Below are 24,683 nucleotides of genomic sequence, written 5' to 3' on the forward strand. Positions count from 1 at the left end.
CTCTGTGGAACTGAGCCTGCTGGGCTGAGGAGGGAACAGGGGAAGGATATGTGCCGCAGGTCTCAGACCACCGCGCTGTATTAATGCATGCTGTATCTGAAGTTGACTTCTTAAGAGTAAATACTGACCGTGTTTAAAAACCAAACAAAATGCAAGGTTTAATGTCATACTTTACTTTTAGCTACTTTAGTTCAATCTCTTCTACTATGAAAACAACACATTGAAAAACAGTTAGTACAAACATATCAGAAGTAGTAAAATATACAGTATCTAAAGACTATTATAATAGCAATAATAAGTTAGAAGAACACAATTAACTTGCTACTGACAAAATATAAACAAAGGATGCTGTGTACATTATACAAGTGTGTAATGTAATTGCAGTTTTTAACAGATGGATCGATTTGGGCCGTTAGCAAGGAAGGAACATTATGTATTAAACAGTATCAATCGATCAGTAAAGTCAGTTTCCACTGACATGACTGATGGCTGCATTACCAGCAAGACAATTTAAAATAGTAATCCACATGGGAGAAGTGCTCTGCTGTCATGTGGGCTGGTTCCGGACGATGAGCAGAGACTGACAGGCAGCTGTATACGAGGAGAAGGGCTCATGTCAGTCTGCCTCCCGCTCTCTGAGGCATCATGTGTCTGCATGTCACATTGCTATCTCCGCATAATATGGACTGTGTACTCTGAGGCCCTTTGCTTAGCCTTGACTGACTTGCATGCCCTGAAGAAACAGCTGATATGTCTGTCTTGGAAACGATACACTAGATGAGATGTATAGGGCTAATTGTGTACAGTGAAGCAGAAACACTGACAAAGAGTGGTTTGCCATTAGTCATTTCATTGGCACCCATATTTTCTGGGATAGGGTTAGTTTGGCGTCATTGCCATCGTTTCCAGCAGTGTCTCTGTGTTATATTTATTTTAATCTTTAACATCTAAGATAAATGTGCCTTGAAAGTTGTCTTATCACAAGAAAATGGTGAGCAAGAGGGAGGAGGAGATGGAGGTGTCATCCAAAACAGAATCAACTCAAAAGTTACAACAGAAAGCAGAGGGGAACATATTTAATACATCTTTTTCAAAGAGAAAGTTAGGATGAACACCAGACTCTGGCATATAACTTAAAGTCAGCTCTGGCATATCAAATCTTTTTTATAATTTTCTTTGCAGTTTGTGACCTCAGTGGAGATGTAGAGTGAACTGATATGTGCACGTAGACATGATGTGACTTTCTTTGCCTGCAGCATTCACAATGAAAAAGATTATTCTAAACCAGACAAGGTAGCCTGTGCAAAACACGGATGGGGCCATGAGAGAGAGTGTGTGTGTGTGTGTGTGTGTGTGTGTGTGTGTGTGTGTGTGTGTGTGTGTGTGTGTGTGTGTGTGTGTGTGTGTGTGTGTGTGTGTGTGTGTGTGTGTGTGTGTGTGTGTGTGTGTGTGTGTGTGTGTGTGTGTGTGTGTGTGTGTGTGTGTGTGTGTGTGTGTGTGTGTCTTTTTGTATGTCATTTGGACACAGATTGAAGGATGAGCCATCCTCATCCCAGGGGTATTTTAAAGTGAAGGACAACTTCCTATTTTGATGGACTGAATATTTTTCACATACAATATTCTCACACTGACATTGAATCATGAAGGTCTTTATTATATCTCAAGATAACAAACCTAAACCAAAAGAAACGCACGTACAGGCATTTTAGAAATGAACTAAATTGGGAACTGAGGGTTCAACAGGTTAGAAGCTTACCAATTTTTGAAATGTCAACTTGTAATACCATCAGCGTACATGCATATATTTTATTTTGCACAACTCATCATGATGTTCATTACATTACATGTCATTTGTTAGACGCTTTTATCCAAAGCGACTTACATACATTTAGTACTGTGGAAAATCCCCACAGGAGCAATTTGGGGTGAAGTGTCTTGCCCAGGGACACAACGACATGCTGCAGTGGGACTCAAACGTCCTATCCCCTGATTTGAAGTCCAGCACACTACCTTGTTCAGAAAAGTACATACCAAGAAGAAGCATAGTCAAAGTAGGTGATCACATGGGGAAGTGCTATGTTTTTGGAAATGTCCTTCCTTCCTTGTTATAGAGCATCTTTAGTTTTAAAGTTTAGTTCTGAGGTACAAAAAGAAGAAGAAGAAAAACAACATTGACAAAACATGTTCATGAGTAAAATTTGATTTTAAAAAACTGCTTCTGAAAGGAAATGATTGTGTCTCATAGTTTCTAAATATGTTCCTAACATAGCTTCCTGGATCACACAAACTTGAATGTTCTACTAAACATAAATAATTATATATATATATATATATGTATATATATATATTTATATATATTTATATATATTTTATATTTTAATGGTAGGGATTTTTAACGTATGTCATGTTGTAAATAATTTGTAAATGAATGTTTAATTGTTCAAATGTATTTAATGATGTCAATAAGTTCGATTCTTGTTTTCTCTTCCATTTGTGCATTTAATATCTTTCTCCTGTAGGTCTACGTCTTTTGTTTCTCATGTCAATGTACTGCTTTTCAATAAAGTTGTAATTTGAAGTATTTAGCTAGCCACCGCCAAAGGCTACCGCTAAACGCATGCACTACAACCGTTCTCTGTTCGCTTCACAAACTTCAGGCTGCAAGCAACTATAAGTTAGCTAACTAGAGTTTCTAGCTTTTTACACATCATTGTTTACTTGCTGCCAAGCAGCGGGTTGCATCTCTAAAGGTATTTTTTAATCAAACTGACGTTTATGTCTACACTTTGTGAAGGACGAATTGCCGTGACTACGCTGTCAGCTAATGCTAACTAGCTAACTTGAGGTACTCTCAAAATATTGTATGTTACGTCAACATCTAATATTTTACAAAATTAGAACATACCTAAAGCTCCTTGGTGTACCTTAGTCTGTGTTTTATATATAAAAAAAACAATTAGCTAGCGCAAAGTTGGTGATTTTTTAGGCTAAATAGTTTACATTCAGTTGTTTGGTTGGTCCGGCTCTAGGACCCAGCGGAGCCTGAAGCGCACATGGCAGAGTGGCTGCTCCGGTCCTGGAGGGGATGGCGAGTCCGCTCCACTCCGCTCCAACAGCCTCTCATTCTGCCTCCTCTCTCGCTCCTTGCCATACCTCTACCACATGAGCAACATTGGGATAACACATGTATTTGTACGTTTTCCCCACCGGTTGTTGCACTTTAAACGTGGGTGTAGGAATGAAAAGTTTTTGACAGCTTCTTTCCTGGAGTGACAGACTACCACACCTTCCTGGAGGTTTAGCCCCCGCCACACCACAGTGAACTACATTGGCCGCTACCTGTCACCTGTTTGAAGTGTTGGTCGTGCTGCTTTTATAACGCGGTGTGACCGGAGCGCTTTCACCCGGTTTCACCTCACTGAGCCCGGGCATCATGAGAACCTGGAGGCGGCGGAAGAACTTTGCCTTTGTGCTCTTCGCTCTCCACGTCTGGTGCCTGTCCACGGCGACGGAATATACTGACAGCAAGCTTAACAACACACATGAGGGTGAGTACACAACAATTATGTCTTAAGTCATTATGCTTATTTCCATGTAGTGCTGCAGATGTAAAGCCACAGTCTGGTCCATTGAACATGATTTTAGAGTGTGTTTGGAGTGCATTTATGTTACATGAGGATACAGTCAGTGCAAGAAGCTTTTTGTTACCAGTATGGTTTACCTTGTTGTTGTTTATATGCATTTGTATGTAAATGACTGAGCTTTTTTTAAACATTTGATTGAACACTTAAAATACAAATGCCACGTACATACGAGTTTGACATGTATCTTCTCATTCAGTCCTTTGTAAATCTCTGGCTGTGCATTTGACATTTGGGAAATGCAGAGTGTGTCTTTTTTTAGATCCATCATTCTGCTCCAATGGAACAATACAGGGAAGTTTTGGGATAGACAGATGAGTCTTACATCCAGGAGCTTTATCTTTAGGCTGTAAACATGAACCAAACAGGATGTTATTATTGTTCAGCAGCAAACTTAATCTGCTGAATGAATGAGACAGTGATTATCCGGTCATTGTATTTTTGGAGCAGAGCACGAGGCAGGATATCATTTTTTATTTTTGTGTCTTAGTTTGTTGTGTGTGTGGCTGTGCATGTAGTACCAAGACAAAACAAGAAGGATAAAAACCGAAACATACATCCTGACAGATAGCTTGCACATCTTCCGGCGCAGACTGAAAACTCATCTCTTTCGACTCCACTTCGAGCAATAGAATTACGAACAAATAACTGCTAACAGAGCACTTATATACTAATAAAGGACTGGCTTATCTATAGCCAGTTGAGTAGCACTTGAAATGTTTGGCTCTATGAAACCTGATGTACTTATATGATTCTGTTTTCTTCTAGGTTGTATCTTCCTGGTCGAATGTAAGTCGCTTTGGACAAAAGCGTCAGCTAAATGCAATGTAATGTAATCCCCCCCTTGTGAACCAAAGCTATATTCTCCGTGGTTAAAATGTTGTTGGGCTGCCACTTTGTTTCTGAGGATCAGTTAAGTCCAGTGCCTGTTTTTCAGGCCTCAGGCTCGAAAATGACATTCCCAGAACAATTGACTATATCTTCACTTCTAAAAAGGGTACATTAATATTATTTTTTCTCCAAGTAATGATAAACCTGTGAGTTGGATGTAGAGAAGTCAGAATCAATATAGAATATTTTTTATTTTAATGTAAATTCAGATTGAACATAGTCCCCCGGTACCAGGGGCATGGGGCTTAAAAAAAGGTTGAAAAAAAACTACAGTAAATGTGATATAAACTTATTCCCACATTTTAGGAGATAAAACAAACAAAAACAACATACAATAGGTCTGTTTTCTTCTGAAACAATATTGTATTTCAAAATTAGAGAGGCTACTTATGGTGCTAAGAAAAGAAGATACAAAAAAAGTACACTATATGATACAAATGGAAGTTTGAGTCTTGTCTTAATAATTTAGTTTTTACTCCATCTAGCAACAGTTAAATACAATGCAGCATGTGGAACACAGACTGCTCATTGTTCATGACTTCTTTTTTTTTTAACAAACATGAATCCTGAGCGTGAATCATATAAAGCCCCTAATTATAAAGCTTCTCTGAGAATTACCAGGCTGGCAGAAAAAATAGAGAGATGTAGTTCAGGAGATGTTTACCACACACATCATCCCAATGTGAGGTCATTAGAGCTATCACTCAGAGGCTGAGCTGATGTATGAATGCAGGGAGTAAAAATAGTTTTAAGGAGTTGTGTGGGTATTGAAATGGGGCAGCAGTACATACATACCACGTCTTTGATGTCAGCAGGATACTGACTGCAGCTCAACTCTGAAATGTTTGTCATGGCTTCCTTCCACCTGAGTGAAGACTGCACTACCATGTCTTTCTCATACTGAAGTCTTTGGGACAGACTGAAGCTTGAAAAGGGTTTTCTTTGAGGCAGATTCCCCTGCAGTTTTCAGAAAACTTTGTTCGGATTGATTGGATGGGTAAATGTTGGATTTTGATACAGGACTGCTGTTTGCTTTCCATTTCCTACTGACAGTGCCATTGATTTATTTTAACCATGACAATAGTTCCCGAAACCTCAACCAGTGGGTCATATTAACCTAAACCATGATCTTTTCCTTTTCAAATTAGTTTTTGTGCTTAAACAATAATTGAAGTTAAGTAATACATAGAAGGTTTAGGTGAAAGCTACAGTCTCATCAGGAGGGAAAAAAAGATGCATGGGAGTAATAGGCACATCCGGATGTATGTTTACTGTAAAGTGACTTGTTTAGCCAAAATCAACAGTGGCCTATATTCAGTACTACTGGTCTCAAAGATTTGTGAGGAGTGGCCTGCTGGAAACAGCCAAACTTGGGCTAATGCCATGAGTTGATACTTGCCCAGAACTAGCTTGATTGCTGCTTACTTGAACAGTTTCTCAGCCTAAATTAGCCAAAGTCCACACCCCCCAAAAACATGGCCAAATCTGTCAGTCATATATGGACCAGAGCCGACACTAAATCCTCCATCGCCAGAACACTTGCTAGCTGTGCCAACACTCGGATGCAATCGTCTACCTGGACACATTTCAAAAACTGTGTTAGGTTAGAGGATTTTTACAAGAAACATTCAATAGGTGGAAACACTGTGGAAGTCACAAGTACTCTTTAAGTAGGAAAATGAAATCAAAAAGCATTGAGTCAATTGTTAAGTACAACAAAGGAAAACAAGGCTATTAACAAAATGTGCTTAACAACATTTCCCTCTGTCATATTGTCCGTTCCATATTGCCAAAAGAAAAGGTGTCCGGGTCAAAAAACCAACCTTTCCTTCCAACATCAGAAAGAAAACGTGAAATTATCAAAAGGTTGACAGGCGGCACACTGAGTGAGTTTCAGAATACCAACACATTTGTCGTTAAAAGCTGGGTAAAAAAAACACCTTATAATTAAATTGAAGGAAAAACAGTTTGTGAAAGAATCCACAAAGTTAAAGTCGAGTTGTTAAATTGGCTAAAAGCAAAAATAAAAGTCCACAAGGAAGAGAATCAAGAGGACTGTGTTTACAAATCTGTGTTTTACAAATCTTTGATAAATTGCTCTCTCTTTGTCTCTTCTCTGCATATCAACGGTTTTTCTGAGGGACTAATCCTTTTTTTGTTCTGGGAAGAGGGAACTCAATAAATAATTAGAGGCAGAATCACAAATGACCTGGATTAGATTTCTGGTCAAATCGCAGCTTCCGACTAAATTAATTAGAAAGATTAGAATGTGTGTCTAAACAAACTTTCAGATAGGAGAGTTAAACCTGCCCTGAGCACCCTGAAACACGTAGAAGTTCACACACAGGTGCATAGCCCACTTTTCAGCACATATTTCTGGGATGTAACTCACAGCCATTCTCCAGTCTGTGGGAGAGCTCTGATGTATGGAACCCATCCAGGTTAAAACAACCCTTCCCCGCTAAAGCCATTTAGGAAATAGCCTCATCCTGGTCTGTCTTTAAAACCCTATAGGGGTGGCTGTCGCTTGACATTTTGAGGGCAGGCTGGCATTGATTTGTTGGCTATGAGGGAACGACACAGTTAGGAACGTCTCCCTCTGTTAGGCATCATTGGTCGTTAAAGCCATCAGTATGATTTAGCTTCCTCCTGCTCCACACGTGCTGCTTTGCCCGAGGATGACGGGATCACCGATATAGTGGATAAGCCGATGTAATTTGATGGCAACATAACACAGAAACCAGGAGCATGTACAATTCAGATGCAAACAGCTTTTTGATAATCTGAGAAACTAACATGGAATATTGCTTTCAGCTATTCCAGATGTCATGAGTGAGAAAAGGGAAGATGAGACAGAGAAGGAAGAAATAAAATGTGGTTTATGTTCGTGAAACTGTGAGAAATCTGGTGTTGGACAACAACAGAGCTGCAGACCACCACCTGCAGAGTCCTGACAGACAGAATCCATCATGGGTGTGATGCAGAAAGATGCATTTCCCCTTCATCTGCATCAAAAGAGACAAAGAGAAAGGCGTGAAGGCAGACATCTACCTCTCTCATCCATTTACTGACAATTTTCTATGAAATGGAAAGGAATATGAGTTTTTTGTGGAGCGACGAGAGAATAAGAAAGGAATAATGAATAGATGCAAAGCAGGAAGGGAACATGAAGTCGCTGCTGTCGGAACATATCTGTGAACAGCATGCGTTGAGATTTATGCTTGAAAGCAGAGAAATTGGATTTACGGGAGGTGCACACATGCAGTCGTCAATACTCACTGTAAAATGAATGACAGCCAGAGGTGTAATGGAAGAAATACAAAAAACAAAAAAGAGCTGGCAAACATGAATTCTTTAGAGCAGCGGCTGCTTGTTTGTTTCTTTTTCCGTTGACAGAGCGCCCTTAAGAAATATTAGGTTTAGCTTGGATGAGGACAGAAGGAAAGAGTGAACTGATGCAACAGCAACATGATTCTGGTTTGAGACTCACGCAGTTACACAGCAGACTACATCAATAATTTCACAACAGAAAGGTCATCACACCCCTCTGTCAGTTTATTTACTGTGAGACATCGCTTATTGGAGTCAAGCCATGCTCTCAAACCGTCAGTCTTCATATTGTAGGAGCTTTTGATGGAGGGAATAGAGCCAGCTTTGAGAGGGCATTATATGAAGTGAAAATCTTTTGTTAAGAAAGACCTCTAAGGCGGAGGTTGGTTCTGGTTCGCCCTAGGGCTTAACGATTAATCGATTTTAAATTGAAATCGCGATTTTGAAATGATGCGATTATCAAATCGCAAAGCCTGCGATTTTATTCAAATTCTCTTTTTTTTTTCTTGTGTGTCAGTCATCCACACCAATCAGAAGTGCTGTTCTCCACATGTACCAGCCATTGTTAACCAATCAGAAGTGGCCCATAATAGAAGGTGATAGATAGATTGATCCAATCACCTGCCAAGTATTTTTGAAAGTGCCTGCCATTTCCAAATGGCATCCAATGGAGCTTTCCTAGATGGTTTGGTGAAACAATTGCTCAGGTTAGCAATGCTCCATCACATGTTTTACATCTATTACAGGGTGAATCTTAAACTGAAGCTTGACTTTAAAGCAAGCCAACGGAAGTTTCATGTACGTTTAGTTATTTCACTCTTAGCTTGGGCTGCTGGGGTGCTAGAGACGGGAGCATGTTGACATGATCACAATGACTTTGATAAGATGCTGATAATTAGCAGGTATAATTATTCTCATATTCACTACCTCTGTTTAGCATGTTAGCAGGCTAAAGTGCTACTTGGACCAAAACCGATAAACCAAACAACCAATCAACTGACCGACATTGCCCTCCAATGCCCTTAGCATGGATACAAATCCATATTTGTCGGAACCCCGTCCCTTCCACCGATAGCTGCTAGGTGGCCCAGCCTGTGTGATGCATTTCTGTTAATCCCCAAAGTCCCCAAAGCTTAGAGACGTAATGCCCAAATCTGTGCACGACAAAATGGGATTTTGATTTCCCACTGTTGCTCCCACAGGATGGGAATGGGATACACAAATCTCACTAGAACTCCCTGGGAAGTCTCCTCTTACCATTATTTCACTTTGAGCCGCTGACCTCGTAGCTTACTCCATCAGGCCAATAATGGGCTCTTCTGTTTGGAAAAGATTGGGGAGGATCCCACATCCAGGATTAACACCTTCTCAACTTCTTCAGTAATTACTCCAGTGTGTGTCATCACAGGGGAAACTAAGATGATAAAGGGAGGGGTTGTTCAAATGAGGCAACAGTCAAATGTCAAACTCCTGCAAAAAGGCTTTCCAAGTCGTTGTTTCTCTGTGTGCTTCTCAGTCATGTTCGCTCTGCCTTTCAGCCTGCTCTTACCACTGTCAATAAGGAGCTGATAATATTGAACTGTTCTGCAAAACTACATTTTAAACCCCCTCTTTTTTCATTATCTATTTGATTTTGCTTAGAACAATCCAGAACTCTAAGAATCCTTACTTGTAGAGAAGCCAGAGTGGAACAGTACTCACTGATCAGTACAGTTAGGATATATTGACTTTGAAAATGCACTGTACTATCTACTCTAGGTAGAAATACACAACTACTGGTTGATTAAAGATTCAAACAGAAGAATGTACTCATCCATCAAAACAACAAAAACGCTTTATTTTTAGTAACATTAGCAACGTTCGGCTCTCATAATGAACATTTGGTCCAGATTCAAATATCTGATCCACTATGGGATGGATTGCCATTACATGTTGTACAAATAATCAGCAGATGAATTCTACTGGCTTCGGTAATCCTCTGACTTTTTGCCAACATGAGGCTGACGTTTTTAGCTTTGAAAGGTCTGAGTTCAATTGATTGGTATTGATGTTGGCGATGATGCATATCGCAACTGATTCTAAGCTGTAGTATGTGAACACAAAGGTAATAAATCAAGTACACTCAATGCTGATAGCATTTACAGTAAATACCATTTCGTTTTGAGTGTTATGTTTATGTGCAATACTCTTTCACAATGCAAAGCAGTGAAGATTATTCGCAGTGACCTTCGGATTGATTGTCAACCAACTTCACATTAGGGCTGTCCCGAATACAATTTTTGGGGCTCCGGATATTCGGTAGTAATCAGCAGCGAATATTCGGCCCGCGCGGGGGTGCGGCGACGGCGTAGTAATCAGCAGCGAACCGCTTTAACACGTGTATTTCGGTGTATTCACGGCATTAATTTTGTTATTCTAAAGTATTGTTGTTTTATAGTTATTTGTTAATGTAACCCAATTTGTGTTCTTTGAAATTGAAAAGGATATCGCATTGTGTTCAATTTTTATTTATATAGCCCAATATCACAAATGTTACATTTGTCTCAGTGGTCTTCAAAGTTTGTACAGAATATCAGTATGACAATACGACCCCCTCTGTCCTTTGACCCTCACATCGTACAAGGAAAAACTTCCAGAGAAAACCCACAGTTTGTCACGGTTTGTGAAACAAGCAGGACCCAAATGCAGATATAAACTGAAAATTCCTTTATTTCAAGGCTATGATATCTATATACAATGACAAACAGAACACTCACCGCAGAACTAGTCAGGGAACAGGACAAACCGACCAAGACAGATAGACAACCCAGAACTTAAATACACACAAGACTCAATCACAAAACAAGACACAGGTGAGGAGGGAGGAGAAAACACAGGGGCCCAGGTGAACATAATCAGACAATTAGACACACCAGGGGAAACTAATGACAAGACAATAACCCAAAGGAAAACATGACATGGAAAACAGCAAAAACACCCAAACCTACAAAAGTGACATAACATGAGAATCGTTACACAGTTTAAAGGGAAAAATAGGAGAAACCTCAGGGAGAGCAACAGAGGAGGGATCCCTCTCCCAGGACGGACAGACGTGCAATACTGTAGATGCCTTCCTATTTATGGACATGCTTTTATTTTGAAGGAGAGCTGACAGAAAGTTGCATTGGAAACAACGTGACGGAGATTAACAGAGAAATGTAATATCTACATATAAAGACGGAGAAAGTAAACGATAACGTTTATGGTTAAGTGTTAGCACCCCCCGAAGAGGCACAAGCTCGGATTCCAGACGTCCCAAAAAAACAAAAATCCAGCAGGGTGGGTGGAGGGGATCTGGAGGACGGGTGGAGGGCGGACGGCCCGGGGGCAAGGCAGAGTTCAAAAAAGGGGAATTCGGGCGGACGGCCCGGGGGCAAGGCAGAGTTCAAAAAGGGGAATTCGGCGGACGGCCCGGGGGCAAGGCAGAGTTCAAAAAGGGGAATTCGGGCGGACGGCCCGGGGGCAAGGCAGAGTCCATGGAGGGAATCTCGGGCGGACGGCCCGGGGGCAAGGCAGAGTCCGAGGAGGGGTGAAGACCAGACACCTCCGGAGGCCGGTCAGGAGCCGGTGTCGGCAAGATCCCCCATGGAAGAGGACACAGGACCGGCAGGATCCCCGGCAGGAGAGCAGTCGGCGGAATCCCCAACGTGACAGGACATGGAGTTGGCAGGACCCCCAGCGGAAGAGTAGTCTGCGGGACCTCCAACAGCACAGGACATGGGGTTGGCAGGACCCCCGGCAGAAGAGCAGTCTGCGGGACCTCCAACGGCTCAGGACATGGGGTTGGCAGGACCCCCGGCAGAAGAGTAGTCTGCGGGACCTCCAACGTGACAGGACATGGAGTTGGCAGGACCCCCAGCGGAAGAGTAGTCTGCGGGACCTCCAACAGCACAGGACATGGGGTTGGCAGGACCCCCGGCAGAAGAGCAGTCTGCGGGACCTCCAACGGCTCAGGACATGGGGTTGGCAGGACCCCCGGCAGAAGAGTAGTCTGCGGGACCTCCAACGTGACAAGACATGGAGTTGGCAGCACCCCTGGCAGAAGAGCAGTCTGCGGGACCTCCAACGTGACAAGACATGGAGTTGGCAGCACCCCCGGCAGAAGAGTAGTCTGCGTGACCTCCAACGGCACAGGACATGGGGTTGGCAGGACCCTCGGCAGAAGAGCAGTCTGCGGGACCTCCAACTTGACAAGACATGGAGTTGGCAGGACCCCCGGCAGAAGAGTAGTCTGCGGGACCTCCAACGGCACAGGACATGGGGTTGGCAGGACCCTCGGCAGCGGGGCAGTCTGCGGGACCTCCAACGACACTTGAGTGGGTTGGTTCGCCAACAGAACCCGGGGAGCTGGCGTCGGACGGACAGCCAACAGGAGACGAGGTGCTGGAGTCGGCCGGTATGCCGACAAGACACGGGGAGCTGGCGTCGGACGGACAGCCATCAGGACACGGGGAGCTGGTGTCGGACGGACAGCCAACCGGAGACGAGGTGCTGGAGTCGGCCGGTATGCTGACAGGACATGGGGAGCTGGCGTAGGACGGACAGCCAACAGGATACTAGGTGCTGGAGTCGGCCGGTACGCTGACAGGACTCGAGGAGCTGGCGTCGGCCGATGAGTCAGCAGGTGACGAGGAGCCGGAGTCGGGACCATGGTTACTGGAGCCGGCACTGAAGCTGGGAACATGGCTGTAAGGTCCGGTTCTGGAGCCGGCAACATGGCTGTAAGGTCCGGTTCTGGACCCGGAAACATGGCTGTAAGGTCCGGTTCTGGAGTCGGAAACATGGCTGTAAGGTCCGGATCTGGAGCCGGAAACATGGCTGTGTGGGCCGGCACTGGACCCGGAAACATGGCTGTATGGTCCGGTTCTGGAGCCGGCAACATGGCTGTAAGGTCCGGTTCTGGAGCCGGAACCATGGCTCTTGGGGCTTGAGCTGCTAGCTTGGCCTTGCGACTCCTCCTCTTAGCAGCCGCCTGAATACTCCGTGGACCTCCATAAGCCAGACGAGTTCCAGAATATGACTCCTGGACAGGAGCAGGAACTGGGGCAGAAGCATGGGTTGACTGCAGACGGAACCCACCGAGGCGTATGGTGCCCGGTTGGGAATTGGGAGGCCGGGAGCTAGCAAGCCTGGGGCTAGCAGGCCGGAAATCACACACAGGGAGGATCTTTGAAATCCAGCCAGGTAAGAACTTCACCATACCTGGTTTCTCTCTAGCCATCTGGCGCGCCTCCGACAACACAGCCTCCCGCTGCTGAACTCCGGGTGCTCTCTTCCATCTATCCGAGCAGTTAGCCAAAAAAAAGGAAAAATGTAATAATTCCGACTCTAACGGATCTGCTGGGCCCATTTCTTGGTCGGTTCGTACTGTCACGGTTTGTGAAACAAGCAGGACCCAAATGCAGATATAAACTGAAAATTCCTTTATTTCAAGGCTATGATATATATATACAATGACAAAACAGAACACTCACCACAGAGCTAGTCAGGGAACAAGACGAACCGACCAAGACAGATAGACAACCCAGAACTTAAATACACACAAGACTCAATCACACAACAAGACACAGGTGAGGAGGGAGGAGAAAACACAGGGGCCCAGGTGAACATAATCAGACAATTAGACACACCAGGGGAAACTAATGACAAGACAATAACCCAAAGGAAAACATGACATGGAAAACAGCAAAAACACCCAAACCTACAAAACTATAAACGTGACATAACATGAGAATCGTGACACAGTTTAAAGGGAAAAATAGGAGAAACCTCAGGGAGAGCAACAGAGGAGGGATCCCTCTCCCAGGACGGACAGACGTGCAATACTGTAGATGCCTTCCTATTTATGGACATGCTTTTATTTTGAAGGAGAGCTGACAGGAAGTTGTTGTTGCATTGGAAACAACGTGACGGAGATTAACGGAGAAATGTAATATCTACATATAAAGACGGAGAAAGTAAACGATAACGTTTATGGTTAAGTGTTAGCACCCCCCGAAGAGGCACAAGCTCTTACGTTGATATTGGAGATTTCAATGAATTCAATTTGAAAAAGAAAACGGGGAAAAAAGAAAAAAAACGGATATCCGAATAACGAAATTGAAACCCGAATAGTACTCCAACGAACGAATATTCGGATATTCGGGTACAGCCCTACTTCACATATATTATTTATTGTATGTTGACAGTATTATATACTATACGAAATGGGTATGTAGTATGGCTATAGAAACCTATAAAGAAGCCTAAAGCTAAAGAAAGTTGGTGTAGGGAGCAGAATAATAATTTCATAAAGTTGCCCTTCTATCTTCATCTCTACATAAATCCACAAAAAATGTAAAAACCTGTTTGAAGAAGGCTTTAGAGTTTGTCTTTGAGCATTGCAAGGGCCTGGAAATTACTGTATGGTATCTTTTTGAGTATGCTGTAAGTCCATTTTATTGCTGTAACTAATGGAATATGAGCCTCTCTGTTCATTATGCTGCTCAAGATGAAACGCAGTGATGAAAACTACATTTTGCTTTTTATGTAAAAAAAGTAGCCTTTGTGTATGTTTCAATGCATGGCTTAATGTATCACTGGAAAGAGTGTTTTCTTTTGAGTTGCGTCTAACATCAATTAATATGCAGCAAAGTAGGTAGCACTTCACAGCAGTGTTTCCGCTAGGGCTGGGCGATATGGTCTCTAAATTATATCGCGATATTTACTGACTATATCGCGATACACGATATATATCGCGATATTCTGAAATTTCCTCTAAAAACACATACATTTTTTTTATTTAACCCCTTGATGTTTACAGTCACGCCAGTATGATGATTCTAGTAGTCCCTGTAACATATGTCTGCATTAAACCATTGTTATTTATACTGTCTTCATTCGTGGTTTCTATTAAAACTATTTTAACCAACACACAAAAAATATATACTTGTGTAGCCCCACAGTTAGCTGCAGTCTAACGGTTATATTAGCCTACATATATTTGCCTTGAGTAACATTAAGGAGGTTTGGGTTTTTTGTAGCCTCACAGTCTCAGTCACACAGGGTCTGCCACTAACTTAACATTGGACTGAGAAACTGTTTTATTGACAGTCAGTCGATGTGCACATCAGGCTATAATATAGAAAGAAATGTGGCTCATAATGTTGGCTAACTTACTTTCTGCTTCGTCATTCTGTACCATACGGGGGGTTCTGAATACATCTGTGATTTTAGCACATTTCACTGCCTCCTCCTCGCGTGCTTTTTTCTCTCTTTCCCTCTCTGCACCACCTTTCCTCCTATTTTTCGCAGGATGGGGGTCCATCCTTCCACAATTATTAAGGCTTCTGGTGTCAGTTGGTCCAGTCCACATTAATGCAAACAGCAGCGCGCTGGTCTCGTGAGAAACGGAGTGGAACAACCATCTTCATTATTCTCCTGAAATGTAAATGTGCCCAATCGCTAGTCTGACAGGTGCGTGGTTCTCACTGCTTCTCATACCGGTGCGACTTTATTTTGGACACCTCCCTGCCGCATTCATGAATTTGGCCTGCAGTCATCGCATCTGGGCTGAATTAAACATGGGCCATGTCAGCAGGCCACATCATATTATGCCAGCGTTGCGTTCACAAGACATACAAAAATAAAAAGAACATGTTGTGCTAAGGTTTAAACTAGCTAACCTTTATTTCGCTCTCCTCAAAACAAATGCCTCTCTGTCACTGTGCGTGTGTGTAATGTTTGTGTGCAAGTTGGGCGGGGCCTGCGTGTGTGCCTGCGTGTGTGACTGTGTCTATGAGGGAGAAAGGAAAGCTCATTTTGGCCGCGGCGGGAAACTGATTTGACAACATAATACTCGATGTTCACGATGTGGTCATTTACGACATTGCATGTAGTGCAATCCACGATGTATCGTGTAAACTCGATATACCGCCCAGCCCTAGTTTCCGCCAGACCAGGGCTGAGAGTAGGGCTGCACGATTTAGGGAAAAAATCTAATTGCGATTTTTCTGACAAATATTGCGATTGTGATTCGATTTGCGATATTTGCTTTTTAGCGACCCAACGGAAGTTTATTGTAAAATGCGGCCATATCTCCGGCTAGGAAGGTCGCATCAACATGGTCCCGTCTCAAGCACCCCCGCAGCCCGAGCTACGAGTGAAAGAACTAAACTTACATGAAACTTCCGTTGGGTTGCTTTAAAGTCAAGCTTCAGTTTAAGATTCACCCTGTAATAGATGTAAAACATGTGATGGAGCATTACTAACCTGACTCAGATGGTTTGTTTCACCAAACCATCTAGGAAAGCTCCATTGGAAGCCATTTGGAAAGGGCATGCACTTTCAAAAATACTTGGCAGGTGATTGGATCAATCTGTCTATCACCTTCTATCATGGGCCACTTCTGATTGGTTAACAGTGGCTGGTACATGTGAGCACAGCACTTCTGATTGAAAGTAAAAGTAAAAACAAAATCGCAGGCTTTGCGATTTGATAATCGCATCATTTCAAATCGCGATTTCGATTTAAAATCGATTAATCGTTCAGCACTAGCTGAGAGGGCGTCCATCCCAAGAGCGGGGGGGAGGGAGGGGTTGAATTTTGACTTGAGCCGTTCCTTATAGATACTGTCTTTTTACGTTAGTGAGCCGGATCATTTGGCTCGGCTCTCTCACGGCCCGTCCACACAGCGGCGTGCGTTGAAGCTTCAACGCTTCTGCCCATTCACTTTGAATGGGGTGACGTCACGTTTCGCCAAACTGCATTGTGGGAGCGAAGCGTAGATTTGCTCGCGTTGCTTGCGACGAAAGTTGAGCAATTTTCAACTTTTGATTGGCTAGAGCTTGCCAATACAAGCTCTAGCCAATCAAACTGCGTGCTTGTGTGTCCGGGGCGGGAGATGTGTGATTGGTTGTTGGTCGAGTTTCAGCATTCCCCCCCCCCCCCCCCCTCGCCGGCAAGCAACAACGCACGCCGCCGTGTGGACAGGCCGTTCAAGCGCCAGCTGTTTCGGCTCCCAAACGGCTCTTCATGTTACCACAGTTTACCACGGAGCCTCAGTTTCGCCGCTGTTTTGGCTGCTCCACTGCTTCACAGAGCTACAGCTGTACTCATCCTGCCTACTTTCCAGGTCTTTTATTAGTCTAGGAACAATTATTATATCGAACGTCAGCAGCAGGACTTTTTTTGTTTTATTAAAAGGATTTGTCAGGAGCTTTTTAGCGGGAGGATTGTAAAGTGCTCGCTTTGATGTGCTGGACGAAATAGTTGTTATTATGAAAGGAAACCAAGGCTTTATTTCAATGCTGAGTTTTACACTTTGGCTAGATGAACTGTAACAACATGTAATAGGGTAGGCAGTCCGTTAATATGACGTTGAAATCGTTGTATTTCTTTGGGCGTCTCTGACTTCCAGCTAATTAAATAAATGTCACAGCATCCTCACAGGTATCACCTTCGAGTTGATTTTCTAGGAGAAGTTACTAAGTTAGCTATTTGTACTTCCAGGAACGACTCTATTAAGATAGTCTGAATATCTGTATCACGTTTCAAAGCGGCCTCATTCGCAATTCTCTAATCTATTTCCGAGGGCACAATGGAGGTGTAGCATCCATTGCTGTATTTAGGTCAGTGGTGTTTTCATACGAAATCAGTAATTGGATGTGTACAGGAAGCTCCACTAAAGTGTGTGTAGAGCTCCTTTGTTCCACTTGGACCGAAAAGATGAACACGTTAGCATCTTTAATCCTCAGATTTCTTGTGTAAGAGAATGTAAAAGGCAGAAGTGAAACAAATACCAAAGACACTAAGATCTTCACTTTCATTTCCTTTCCTCTTATTCCTTTCTTTCTCAAATGTTATCCCATATATGACCCTTGTGTTACCCACTAAGTCCTTGTGATGTTTTAGGAGTTGACCGATTATCTTGATGACCAATCAGCAATTATTTGATTATGGTATCAGTGATTTTTAAACTGGTAGCTGATAAAACAGCTGACATTTTATTTAGAAATCTTAAATCACTCACAAATAGACTGCCACAGTGACGCGTCCTAAAACCCGGAAGTAAACTCCTTCCGGTTCCTTCGACAAAAAACTATGCAATTTCTCCATAGGATTTTGGAAAATAGCCGGATAATATCCACATGTCTACCCTACTTTTAACATTTTCGAATCATAAATCTATCGATTAGATTTATGATTCTAAAAGTAGGGTAGACATGTGGATATTATCCGGCTGAACAAAACGTGATCTGTCTCTTCAATTTGTGTCAACAACAGACCTCATTTCGAGCTATTTTCCAAAATCCTACAGAGGAATTGCATTGGTTTTTGTTGAAGGAACAGGAAGTGGTAAAATGCTAACTTACTTCCGGGTTTTAGGACGCGTCACTGTGGCACTCTATGTACTTTCTGTTCCTATGTATATGTTTCTTTGTACATAACTACCAACATTTTTACAACTTCGGATAAAATCCTTATTCAAGTTCAACAATTCAAGGTTTAGAGTCTTATTCAAGAAAATATTGACATGTGAAAATAATGAGTTTATGAAAAAACTGCTAACCTTGTGATCAGCAGACAACCTGCCTCCTCAGCCCGTACCGCTGCAGTCTCTTTGCTTTGCTTACAGTTGGATTAGACGATCAATACAACTCTTACATCTGTTCTTTTATATATAAATCTACAGCTCGAAGACTCCTGGTGTAGAAGAAATCAAATACCTGCATTTCCCAAGAGGTCAAACTGTTCCTTTAGTGCTTTGTAAATGTTAAACCTTGCTGTAAATACATAAATGTGGTTTGACATGTTGGCTCATCATATAACGCAAAACGATCAATAGCCCTACAATAAATTATACTTTAGTGAAGCTTTTAATGTTTTGTTGAATTTCTATCTGTGATAGTTGAATCAATATGCCCTCTTATAATTGAATAGAAGCATTCTAAAGGTAGACAGCACAACATAACTTTAGTTTTTCTATTTGACTCAGGTTTTATATCATGCACTTGTAAACATAACCGAAATGAAAAAGCATTGAAAGAAAGTAATAAAATAAATAAGTTATAATAATCGTTTTATTTTGATTACGTTGTTTTCGTAATCGTTGCAAGCGAAAATCGTAATCAAGATTAAAGTACGATTAATTGCACAGACCTACTCCACACTAATAACGACACCTAACCCATGTCCAAGCAGTGGTTTCACCTTGGCTCTTTAAACACGGCCATCATCTGATCAATATGAATGATCAATGCAGTAGGTACTTGCAGCACTGATTGTGGGTTAGAGCAAGATTTAAATCGAATATAATTTCAACAGTTGAACTCACTTCTTCTGTGTGTGCCATCTCTCATCTTTAGTAATCGTGCGGCCTTCATCTTCTTTCTCTTTGCTAAAAGGGGGCTACTCCAGAGAGTCCTTGCTGGCAGAAATTCACCCTTTGAATGCATTCACAGACACATCCCAGGGGTTCGTTTGGAGGCATGGAGGGCTGGTTTGGCAGCCGCCTTGCAGATATTGAACATAAAATCTTCATTGTCAAAACATAATCAGAGCTCTGAAACTCTAATGCGCTGTTATTAAAGGCCTTCGCTTCATAATAACTGGAGTGTCACGTCTCTCCCAGGGCCCATCATGTTTCCCCGCTCTTATATTTGAGTGGAAATCTAAAGAGACAAGGCCTGTGTGGTGAAGAGCAGCTTAGACAGAGGTTATCTTTGCAACAACATGATTTTTTGTTTCTGATGTATTTCTTCTTAAATGTCTTTTATTCTATTTTGTAAAGCACTTTGAATTGCCGTGTGCTGAAAGGTGCTATATAAATAAACTTGCCTTGCCTTGCCTGCATCTGCATATATCTGGATAACAAAATAGTCTTTGAGTATCTCTTAAAGTGGGAGAATTATTTTTTGATAAGTTGATGAACAGTAAAACAAATATTTGATCAACTTATTAAGTATTCAGCCTCTCAAGTATAGAAATGTCCTGATTTTCTACATTTGATATCCATTCAAATGACTGTCTTTGGACTTTGGACCAACAGTACAAGGCATTCAAAGATATCACCTTAGATTTGGGGATATTTTCACTATTTTCTGGCATTCAATTAATTAATTAATATGCAGTGGTAGCTCTGGTTAGTTGTACACATGATTATTTTTAATACGTAAGCCTGGATTTTAGGGACATTTTTCACAACTTTCTTATATCATACTGTAGGCTAAATTATTGTTAGAGAGAAAAAAAAACATCAGTTTTATTGATGAACATTAAAGATCAATGATCAGCCCTAAATATGTGTGTGCTTAAAGCATGATCTTGTGAGATGTGTTGAGATTTTTACCAACTGTTTCCCAAGGTCAACACTAAACTTGCATAGTCTGTATGCACATTTTATTTCAGGGTAATCAGCTTGAGGGAGTTGCTAAAGTCCCGCTGTGACATTCACTTTCTTGTTCTCTGAATACATTGCCTATAGATTACCACGTCCTTCCAGCTGCCTGTTTGACCTTCACTACACTGTTTATCCTCCTGTTTATCTCAAGGGAGCGGCTCCATGATAGAACTGTCGATAGCGCAGGTACCTTTATTAGGTGTGAATGAACAATAATGTATTCTGTTCCTCCAATAGACTAAAGGGAACACAGATAATGCTGTTCATGTGCACTTTGAACATTAATAAAATATGCATATGGTTCTCTGCTTTAATCACTAAATAGATGAATATATACATATAAGTGAACCCATCTTGCAGCAGGAGACATGCAGAACAAGTAATGAGGTGGATTTTGGGTCCAGCGGCGCCTTCTGCTTGACTGAAGTAATTGAAGCTCATTTAGTTTGTTTATATTTTTGTCTGTGTCGTATCCCTGCTGAGTAAAGTGGACTGCAGCCCCCCGTTTGAATTCACGTTACCCACCAGTTAGTAAGTAATAAAGCTACTGCTCGGGGTGCTATGATAAAGCAGCAAAAACAAATCATCCTCGTAGAGATTTAGTTTTTGAGGCTATTTACAGAGAGAGCGGAGGAAAGATGTTTTGGCTGCCAAACAGAGTTATGTTTTTAAGATGTATGACCCGCAGCTGATTTCCCCTTGTGGCCAACATGGGGATACAACTGTGGTTGGCTTAGCAATCAAGATACTCTCCAAAAACATATGGGATTAACCCAGTTTTGGTTTGAATTTCAAAGGATCCCAAAGAGCATAAAGCCCATGAGAATAATCATGAATGTAATTTTTCTTGGCTTTTTGAAGGGAATACTTCGTTTTAGAGAGCAATGACGGATGTTGCATAGAAACGTTAATCGTCATCCAGCTTTTACTGAAGCATGCACGCAAAAATATTGACAAACTCACATACGGCATGCAGCCCGTTTCCACACGGCACACACGCACATTCATATTAAATATTCAATGGTAACTTTTTTTGGGGGTGGATACAATATTTTTTGTAATTTTCCACTTACAACAATCAAACAGGCATGCCTACTTCCCACTGCAAGTGTGCAAGGTGGTGATCTGGAATTCTTTTTTTAAGCTCTTCTTTTTATTCTTCACACAACCTTTTTAGCGCTTTCCACGAGAACAAACAACTGCAACAAGACTCTCAGGAAAGATTGCCCCAAAGTGTGCGATTCATTGTGTCTAGCCTCTCTGGCGACAGGCTCTTTTCGTGCTTTTGAGTGTTCAGAACAACTATAAACACTATTGCCCTCAGATGTGGTCTGATGAAATATAAACTAGTTTGTGTTACGCATACTCCTGCTTTAGTGTCCCCTCTACATTGGTATGGTTTTATGACTTAAATTAACTCAAAAGTATTTGAGAGATCCAATTGAATTGCAAGGGACAACGGTAGTCGTGTTAAGGTCTTTTATTAACAAGACGTCTGCCTGACTTTCTCTTTTATAGCTCCATTTATTAGCACTCTAGCCACAGCCTGTGGTCTCAGTCATGCTGCTCCGTCTGTCTAACAGGGTTTTCATGCACCACTAAAACAAACAAACTACCATCGGCACATGTTGAAATACCTCATTAAATATAGGAGGTCCCTTTTATGCCCTTGTTAGCTTATTACCCACTGTGGATAAACGGAGAGTCTGGGCCACACTGAGAGCGAAGGGCACCCGCCGTCAGACACCGTTTGAAGATGTAAGAAATGCAGTTGTGGTGGAGCAGGACTCCTCTCTGCATTTCTGCTTCAAAGAAAATAAACGTCAGACTTTAAAAGAATACTTAAAATGAAGACGTCTTCAGCCGGTGGGGGAGAGGGGGGAAGAGTAAACAAATATGTCAGTGTAGTATCGCAGCTCAATGTACTACTGAACTCTTGTTGTACCCTGCGTGACGCTGTACATGCAACGCAGACACACGGCTGCTTTACGTGCGTATCTCTAAGGGATTAGGGAACAAGCGTAGACCTGAGACGTACAGTACACAGAGGCGCAGCACGCTCTCTCAGCCTTACTTTGGTGATAACAGGATTGTGAGACCTCAAACAACCTCCCCCTCCCCTCTGACACTACCTCTCCACTTCATCTCCGCAGCTCCTCCCTGGGTTTGTAACATTTACTGGGCTTCACAGGAAGCCTGCTGGGCCTGCTACAATTCAGACGTGCTCTGTGAGGCCGTGGGAGCATCAGGGACAGTCTCTGTTGTCTGTGGGAGAAGAGGGAGGAGAGCTTGAGAGACACGGAGAGAGCAGAGGGAATTGTGACTATGATTCCCATATTCTGCTTCAAGCCACCCGCTTTATTATATGTCATCCTATGCTATATATACATCCCATTTTGTTTGCCTCCCCGATGAGCAGTCTTTGAAGGGCTAATTAGCATAATTGGCTTCTTCTAACTAAGTTAATTTCTCTTCAGTCAGAGTTTAAAAGAGGATTTGAATGAATGAGGAAGTGGGAAAGAGAAGGCAACAGCAGACTGCAGTGCCAGTGTCTGACCTTTTATATATTTATGAAGTAAAAAGATAAATGAGAAGTGGAAAGGACACATTTATCTTGCCAAATTGTATCTTTTAAAGACTTCTTTCCAGTGCAGATTTATCGTAAAAGCTGAGTTCCTTACAAACTGTGTGAGCGGATCTATTATTGATGTGTGTCTGTAGCTTTTTCTTATCGTAGAGACCCTTTGGGGGACAGCACATCTCCTCAAAGGCCCCCGAATGAACTCTTAACTCTTTCTCAGCAGCTCAGTCCACAATAAAAAACAAACTGCTTTCTATCCAAGGATTCCCTGCCTTTGTTGCAGGGGCTGTTTTAAAGAGCTGTTTTGACCATTGCTTGCCCCCTTTGTCTGCATGCTTACAAAGTTAATACATTGCCTTCATTGCATTTTTAGTGGGACTTTTAATTGACTCACTGATGTTTGAATCTGTTCTGATGTTCTTTTTACAGAAAGTAGTCCAGACAAGGCTAAACAGCGAGGGAAAGCAGCCAGACCAGAGCGCTATGGGACCACGGTACCTCTGCTGCTGAAGGGCGAGGAGCGCAGACCTTTCTTCCAGCGCAACACCGGGGTAAACACTCACAAGGCCACTCAGTGCAACACTTGCGTAATGCTAAGAAGCTTGCTCACACAGCAGTACAGCTGATGCTTCCAAGAGCTGAGCCAAGTACAGATGTCTTGCTTTTTGTTTGACACAACCACAGTACGTGTCTCCTTTACAGTAGTTCCTCTTTCCCCGCTTGCTTGATTTTCCTTCAGTGAAATGCCCCTTCCTGTTTGTTCCCTGTTGTGTTTTCCCTCTATGCTAGCTCCCTCTCCTTTGTTTGAGCACGAGTTGCATAGTAGGCAAGAAAATAGTGTGATATTTCCTTGGAACTTGTCATCCCTTCAACAGCTTTACCTGTCAGCAGTACACAATCCTGACGCTGTGAGAAAGATTAGACGGTGTGAAGCAGCCTTGTAGAATGTTTCATTTCTTTCCTGCACCATAAGATATATGCTATTTTAAAACATGCCTGTGTATAGTGAAATCAGCCCCCGCTGGAATCAAGACCACCTTTTGCAGCTGGAAATGTTTGAAATTCGGCATCCCCCACCACAACTGAAGGAAACTTTTCCATAGGAGGAAATGCGTAGGTGTTGAGAACTCCCTGAGCAATCAAACATTTTTTTCCTGGTGCAGGCAAGTCACCATCTGAGAGATTTGTTTTCTCTCCAGCCTTCTGCTACTCTCTCAGTCAGTCTGTTGAGGGGGGCACTGAAGTTAATTACATGAATTGTTTATCACCCACATGTCACATTGGCATGCTTTTAGCTTTGTAGAGCTTGTTATCAGTGATGCAAATTAGTCGCTTTTCGGCGCCTCCCGCTTTTTTAACGCTGATTTGGGTGACTTGTTTAATTCGTGGAGAACCGAAGAGTTTTCGTCTGGGGGGGGGGGGGGGGTCCGTCAGTCCGAACTTCTCACTTCAAAAAAGAAGAAGAAATCTAGATCGCAAAATAATTAAACAAGCGAGTGCCTGTTTTTCCTGGCCAAGGAAAGGTTCATTGAACACAACACGAGCATAACGTGTCTTCACCATAGGTCTTCACGTGGTTATGTCTCGTCTGAAAGGAGTAACGGAGTGCATCAGAACGCCGCTCCAACTCTTCAAATATTGCAGTACCTTTAAGGAGCCGTACACATGCCGCAGTGTTTGCGTGGCTGTGTCTTTAGTTGTAAGCACAGTGGCGATCTGTTGTTATTAGCATCTGGTTAGCTAGCTATGCTAACGAATTTAAAGAGCTTTTCTACAACCAGGTGGAAGAGAGCTCTCTCCTGAGAGGCTCAAATAACCTCAG

General features: G+C 42.4%; 1 protein-coding gene across 5 annotated transcripts in view; it reads left to right on the forward strand.

The window, feature by feature from the left end:
* The first annotated feature begins 2,602 nt into the window (after positions 1 to 2,602).
* Positions 2,603 to 24,683, forward strand: part of adam12b (ADAM metallopeptidase domain 12b) — a 92,778-nt gene continuing 70,697 nt past the window's right edge. For all 5 annotated transcript variants that reach the window (XR_013809460.1, XM_079688763.1, XM_079688764.1 and 2 more), the window contains exons 1-2: positions 2,603 to 3,548; positions 23,291 to 23,412. Coding sequence is in view for 4 of the 5 variants with exons in the window: in XM_079688763.1 (XP_079544889.1) it covers positions 3,434 to 3,548; positions 23,291 to 23,412 (237 nt within the window). In the remaining variant the exon portion in view is untranslated. The remainder of the gene's footprint in view (positions 3,549 to 23,290; positions 23,413 to 24,683) is intronic.

This window comes from Notothenia rossii (genome assembly GCF_949606895.1).
Source record: "Notothenia rossii genome assembly, chromosome: 6".
NCBI classification, from domain to species: domain Eukaryota; kingdom Metazoa; phylum Chordata; class Actinopteri; order Perciformes; family Nototheniidae; genus Notothenia; species Notothenia rossii.